Here is a 7,671-nt window from a genome sequence, read left to right as displayed (position 1 = left end):
ATAATAATAATAATAATAATAATAATAATAATAATAATAATAATAATAATAATAATAATAATAATAAATAAATAAATAAATAAATAAATAAAAGTGTAGGTTACATAAGCTTTTGAGGAAATATTATAATGTTGCATAAGCTACTAAAACTTCATTTATTTAGGACTGAATTTTATTTACAAGTAGCCCTTTTTCCTAGAGTGTAACTTTTTACTTAAATATTTTAATTAGAAGTTTAAATTCAATTTGGATTATGCATATTATAGAAGAACCATGTGCTACAAATTTTACTATAATGAAACTTGGAGATCACCATCGTGGGATCCTGGATTTTAAAGTAAAAAGAAGTATGCCCTATCATTTTCTAAATATATTAACACAAAAAGTTGAAATAAAAAGAAAACAAGATATCAAAGGGCACCATTCTTTATTAAAATATGTTTTTAAAGGGCTATATATAAGTCTATAACGTTGTCAACCTAGGATGCCGGATGTGGTTTATTACTATCTGTTTCATCTAGTGTTATACAGATCGAATATATTAATAAAAAAGATTGACCTGATATGGTTAAGGTTGGACGAATACCCGGTTATGCAAAAATAAAAAGGGTAAAATATTAGTTGATGTAGGATTATGTACGGATGTATGATCATCTATTTTCTTTCTGTCTTATTATAATATTTAAATAAATAATACATATAGTAACCACTTTCAAATTTAACAAAATCTACATTTTATCCATCTAAGTCTTTAACTTAGTAACTACATGTTTTGCAATTTTCAAAATGATTTAATGCCACAAAGATATCAAATGAAAGGGAATTGAAGGCAAAAGTTAAATTGACATAAAATCGATTTTTTTAATTTTTTATATATAAATTATTATACTGTATCAATATTTTACAATAAAATAAGTCAACTAATTCTATCGTTTATAATATATAAACATCGTAATAAGATGTATCCATACATATAATGTTGTTGCAACATATATGGGTATACTAAACTTGGTTTTGATGCATCTAATATGACATACCCTTACACAACGCATTTCGATGCATATATATCACCCTTTTGTTTTATTTGTTATGCCAAACATTATATTTCATTTAACTAATTCATTTTGTAGGTGATGATTGTACCATTTACAACCATCATACAAATATGCTTAAAGTGTATAGCTATATACATATATATATATATATATATATATATCAAAAGATATTTAATGATTTTTTTGATATGTGAAAGGCATTAGATAATAATTATTGCATATTAAAAAACTGTTATAATATTGTATCACAGTATAATCAAAGGGTCATATCAACTCTTTATCAACAATTTTTATATGAAAAATGTTTTAAATTTCACAGGTTCAACCAAAAAAGGTATCGATCTACTACCATCATGTAAAAGAGATACTTTAATTAACGGTATCCTTAATTTGTTAATCATCGTATTCATCTATTCCAATATATATGCCATGCGTTGATTTCTGGTTTTAAGCCTTCCATTTCATTTTATCCATAGGATTAATGGTTTTAGTAGTCTCATTTGCTAGGCCTATACTATATATACTTCTCACTTTTGGTTTAATAAAATTTTGAACATTTAATTAAAAGAAAACAACTTGTGGTATTTCGACCTTCCTTGTTAGGAAAAATCCATTAACTTATAATAATTAAATAAAGAAAAGACATATGTGTGGCATAGTATATGAACCTTTGATATTAATTAATTAAATATAAAGTAATAAATACTAAGTAATTAATCTATCCCAATAAATGAAGTTTCCCATTTAAGCACAAAACTCCACTACTTATAATAAATGTTGCATGTTGAGAACCATCCAAATACATGAATACCTCTTGCCTTTTTTACTCTCTTTAGGATTCACATTGCTTATATATCCCATCAAGTTCATTTCACTTGATAAGCTCTCTTTCATCTTCACCTGCCCTCCTCTTTACCTGCCTACCTATCTACCCATGGAGATTGCATTCAAGGCTTCACCTTTGAAAATGAAAGCTCCCATTGTCAATTTCGTCAACCGAATAAAGAAGCTTGGAAAAGACGATCCGAGAAGAATCGTGCACTCGTTCAAGGTGGCATTAGCAATCACGTTGGTCTCCATGGTTTACTATCTAAGACCATTATATAAAGGCATGGGGGAGGCAGGCATCTGGGCTATCTTGACGGTGGTGGTGGTGTTTGAGTACACAGCCGGTGAGTTCCTTGTTTCACAACAAACTAATTAAACATGTTTTTGGTTTCATCTATATATGTTCCTTTTCTAAACGTTCGTGTATCATGACTTCGGTACTAGGTGCAACCTTATGCAAGGGTATGAATAGAGGTTTAGCCACTTTACTGGCTGGTGCACTTGGACTCGGGGCTGAATACTTGGCTAGCCTATTCGGACCCAAGGTTGAACCCATTGTTCTTGGATGCTTTGTCTTTCTTCTAGGTGAGGACCAGCTTTAATTCATTTGCCAATGATTACATTCTTGTGTGCCGCCCCCAAATTAAAATCCTTGTTCTGATTTTGAAACTTTTAACTCAATTGCAGTCGCGGCTGCCACCTTTTCAAGATTTATTCCTCACATAAAAAGGAGGTATGATTATGGGGTGCTGATATTTATCCTCACATTCAGTTTGGTAGCAGTGTCCGGATACCGTGTTGATAAAATCATAGAGCTGGCACACCAACGTCTATCGACGATCATCTTAGGTGGTGCGACCTGTATAATTATCTCCATATGTGTTTGCCCTGTATGGGCTGGGGAAGATCTTCATAACCTTATTGTTTCCAACTTGGAAAAGCTTGCTAGCTTCTTAGACGGTACATTTATAAATACAATCAACAATCTATATATAATTAATATTTTTTTTAATGCTATATATACTTGAATTAATAACCCTAAAACTGTAACCAACCATTCTTGCTTAATTTATTTTTAAATACAACCAAATCTACAGGATTTGGAGGAGAGATTTTCGATCTTCCACTGGATGGAGATAGTGCTGATATATCTAATGAACAAGACAAATCATCTCTTGCAGCTTACAAAAGTGTTCTTAACTCTAAAGCCACTGAGGAATCCCTGGTCAGTTTACAAATCATTGTTACTATACACCCATACATATATAATTACATATATATATATATATATATATATATATATAAGATGGATTAGTAATGGAATGTTAATGCATGTGGAATTGGAACAGGCAAATTTTGCATGGTGGGAACCAGGACATGGTAAATTTGGGTTTAGCCATCCATGGAAACAGTACTTGAAGATTGGGGTTGTTACGCGGCAGTGTGCATACCATATTGAAGCTCTAAATGGATATCTTGATCCAAAGTTCCAAGTATGTATACATTAATTATGGGATTAATTATGTTTACTCATTTAACCTGTAGATCAAAATACTTGCTAGATTCTGAGTACTTGCAAAAGAACCAGCTAGCAGATGTAATTAATGCGTACATCAAACGGTTCTATATGTAATTATAGTGGTTAAAATTTATACAAGTTATTTATTTAATTGATTCTCTTTTCAGGGATCATCAGAGTTCCGAAAAATAGTTCAAGAACCATGCATGAAAATGAGCTCGGAAGCCGGAAAAGCTTTGAAAGAGTTAGCAGTATCAATAAAATCCTTCTCATATCCTTGTAATTTTGCTATGCACATACAAAGCTGTACAACGGCGGTAAACGAAGTGAATACTACGTTGCAAGCTTCAATGGTAGGAGAATGGGAGGTTCTTGAAATAATACCCATTATCACAGTTATTTCGATACTAATTGACATCATTAAATGTGTTGAAACAATCTTTTTGGCCATTGAAGAACTCTCCGAACAAGCCCACTTCAAAAAGTCATTGAACGAAAATGAAAAACCGCAGCTTCTTCATGGCGACGAACGACAAGACAAAGGATTTGTTACTGTAATTATACACAATATGGCTTCAGCATCACCGGCAATGAAGGACTCTCGAGGATAACACCTAGTAGAAGATAAACTATAGAAACTAATATGCACATATTAAAAAATGTAACATAGTACATGGAAGGTTAATAATAGGAGAATGATGCCCGACTAATTAGTAATTGGTATGCTATGTCGAGTTGGTGAGTTGGTTTTGAGGTCACGGAATTGATTTATTCACATAAATCTTTGAATAATTGGAACATCAATATATTTACAACTTGTATTTATATATCTATTTATTTACTGTATTGTTTGTAGAATGTATCTTTTTAATTAAGACACCCAACCCTAAATGGCCAAAACTAAGAATAAGCCAACTTATTGTATTTGGAAATCATAACAATACTAACCATTAATCGTGAAGATAGAGTGGTGTTCAATTGTGCATGTCTGAAATGATTTGGGTTATGACCGGCTCACAATCTATTAGTATATAGGCCAACCATTTTCAAGATCCAAACCAAATTAAGCTCATCTCCAAATCCATTCAGACACAAAGAAAGCTATAATTATAACCCAATTGGCCCACCTCAGAATCTATTAATATGAAATCATTGTTGTTTCCTTCTTCTTCCTATGTGCGATTAATACACAATATTGAGGAGAAAACTTAATACTCACTACAACAAAATTAAGTTTATAAGACACTTTCAAATTCTAAGTGTCATAATAGACCTCTTTATAGGACTTAGTTTATAGGACCAAAAAATAAAATGTTTTATCTAAAGATGTAATAAGTTTATATGACGTTTTTTGACGTCGTAATAAGTTTTTTTAGAACACTTTTAATATAAAATGTCTCATTATTAACTTTATAGGACACTATTTGAAAAATTGTCCCATAAAAACAAGTGTCCTATAAAAAAAATGAGTTTATAGGACATTTTCTCAAAAGTGTCTTATAAAATTGTTAATGCGACACTTTGTATTAAAAATGTTCTAAAAAACTTGTTAAGACGCCCAAAAGCGTCATATAAACTTATTACAACACCTTCAGATAAGACAATTTATTTTTTTGGTCCTATAAACTAAGTCCTATAAAGAGGTTTATTAGACCACTTAGAATTTAAGAATGTTCTATAAACCCGATTTGGTTGTAATGACGGTACCAATCAACCCTAATAAATCTATTCCAGGAACGTAAACCACCTTCCTTTTTCTTTAACTATGCTCCTTTTATCATATCGTGGGTTTGGGTCTCCCCTCACTTGGGCCTTTTTAATGTACCAATTAACACAAAACTTTGGGCCAAGCAAATTTTTATGATCAAATAATAACAAAAACAATATATCATTTTTATCGGCCCACGTTTGACAAATCTAAAAGCTCGACCGGCTAACGTTACGATTTTATTCAAGTTTGAGTTTGGTATCATTTTCTTGAGCCGAATCCAAATAACTTGCTACTTAACTTGACTCAACGTGTCAATATCTCTAGTAATACATGGCTTTTAAGTTTGTACAAATTTTAAAGACATCATCAAAACTATCGAAATGACTTTCTTATAAATCGATCTTATTTCATTTTACATACACCTTATGGTTAAAATGTACTTAAACAGAGGTACAAATTTCCAAAAGTTCAACACATGCCATGAGACTAATTTATACATGTAAGCATCACCCTAAGGGATAGGCCAAAACTTGAGTTTCATATATTATTTTATGAAACTTATATAAACGTCAAAATCCCGCTACAGAATTTTAAGAAAAACAGCATGATTCGAATAATTGAACTACTAACCCTACAAAGACTTATACAATGATGTCGAAATATGGATGTGAGGGTACCCAAACGAAATTCATTGTATATGATAATTAAAGTGTCATTGTTGGATGTAAAAAGGAAAAGAGAGTTCTCCGAAACATGTAGGATACCACATTTTCTTGCTTTGACACCATACAACATCACCATGTTGCTTGTTTAAATCATAACACCCAAACCACTTATGTCTCTATCTATGCTTCCAAAAGCCACAAGCAATTGGACCTTTGACTGTTTTTCTTTTCAAACGGTTGTTTCCATCTACCAAATGTGGGTTTTTGGGCTATTAACTTAATGGCTAAATATATATATATATATATATATATATATATATAGAGAGAGAGAGAGAGAGAGAGAGAGAAATTCCGTGTCCATTGATTGTGCCTTGGGTTTTTGACGAATTGCTTCAATTATTAAGGTACAATGAAGCTCAATGTATGTAGTATGATTATCAACAATGCATGGTGGTTGATAATCTTGATAAACTTGTGAGTAATTAAGGATTTCAAGAAACTAAAAAGTGTTTCTAACACAACTTATGGCAAATTAGTATATAGAAAAGTGTGGTTTTCGGGTGTTTAGAATGTGCATGGATATATAGGCTATAATGACATCCCTTTGAACCATCAGTATTTGGCCTATATTTTGACACTCGTCACCTTTTGGTGATAGTTTGAACTGAGATGGTCGGCCTTTGCCAGAACCATTGCCATATGTTCGAGAGAGGCCGTTTATAGACCATTGCATCTTTTTGGACCTTTGTGAATAAACACCAACGGTTGTGGCTATTCGAACCCATGCACAAAGTTGTTTTGGGACAGTTTTGTGTTAATGCTATATCTTTTATATGAATCATTTTCTCTGTCATGCACATTTCGGGATCTTTTAACCTGGCTTGCTTGGAATTGTTGCTTGTGGAAGAGACACTCTCGAATGCCTAAAGATGATAATTGTTCTCAATGGCTAATTAACATTAAGTAAGAACTAAAACTCATTATATTAGGGAAAATCTTAATAATTACTTTGATAATGCCATCGTGTATTCACTATTTTAACTCATCAGTTTTTTGATTAAATATTGGGTATTTAATTAGTTTATTAAAAAGAAACACATACGTCGTGATTATGATAGTGAAGGATGCTCTCAATCTTAATTGATTGAAACATATTAATTATATATTATATATATATTCAAGAATCTAGAATTTGTCCATACTTTCTGGGGCACAAAACCTCCAAAACTCAAGCATGGAAAGCAATATATGAGTTCTTAAAAGAGATGAGGGAACCACTGGCCATGAAAACTATCTTAATATTTTTAATGGACATGGAGAAGAAAAGGAGGCAGTTTTTGAAGCCACTTTTGGGTTTTAATTAAACAAATAATATATTTATCTTCAAATGGGATTCAACCATATCAAATCTTCTCCAACTTTAAGATGCCTTGGGATCTGTTGAAATTAATGCTGGGATTATTATAAGATATAACCTTGACGAGTGCCTCGATGGTCCTCCTTTAAGACCACATATCTTTTCTTTTTAGTATTTGTTCTTTTCTGCTTTTCAAATGGACAACTTTGGTGCTATCTATCTTTTCACTATTCATTACAAATACTATAATCTTGATTAATAAAGATAACATGTTTAAGTTCACAATCCATTTCCTTTTGGGAAATTGATAAGAAAACATGTCATATATGTATATGTATACTGTCTGTGCATATACATATCATTTTGTACAGATTTAAAAGGTATGATATGTTGGGTATGTTTGAATCATAGATTTTTTATCGGTACTTAAATGGTTAGGGATTCTATTTTCTACAAAGTAAATATGAGAACGTCAATTTATATAAGCAATTACCATGTAGTTTTATTCTTTTTGGGTGAATTTAGTGGTACAAAAT

The 7,671-nt window shown here is 31.5% G+C and overlaps 1 protein-coding gene across 1 annotated transcript; it reads left to right on the top strand.

Moving 5' to 3' along the window:
- Nucleotides 1–1,989: 1,989 nt before the first annotated feature.
- On the top strand, nucleotides 1,990–4,013 carry LOC112525766 (aluminum-activated malate transporter 8-like). Its single transcript, XM_025136063.1, has 6 exons — nucleotides 1,990–2,227; nucleotides 2,328–2,468; nucleotides 2,571–2,843; nucleotides 2,981–3,108; nucleotides 3,233–3,376; nucleotides 3,570–4,013. Exons 1-6 carry the CDS (start codon nucleotides 1,990–1,992, stop codon nucleotides 4,011–4,013), a joined length of 1,368 nt encoding a protein of 455 aa, XP_024991831.1.
- Nucleotides 4,014–7,671: the final 3,658 nt, after the last annotated feature.

This window comes from Cynara cardunculus (assembly GCF_001531365.2).
Source record: "Cynara cardunculus var. scolymus isolate 2C chromosome LG 1, CcrdV1, whole genome shotgun sequence".
Taxonomy (NCBI): Eukaryota; Viridiplantae; Streptophyta; class Magnoliopsida; order Asterales; family Asteraceae; genus Cynara; species Cynara cardunculus.
The sequence above is the reverse complement of the archived record's forward strand: the minus strand, read 5'-3'. Positions and strand labels throughout refer to the sequence as shown.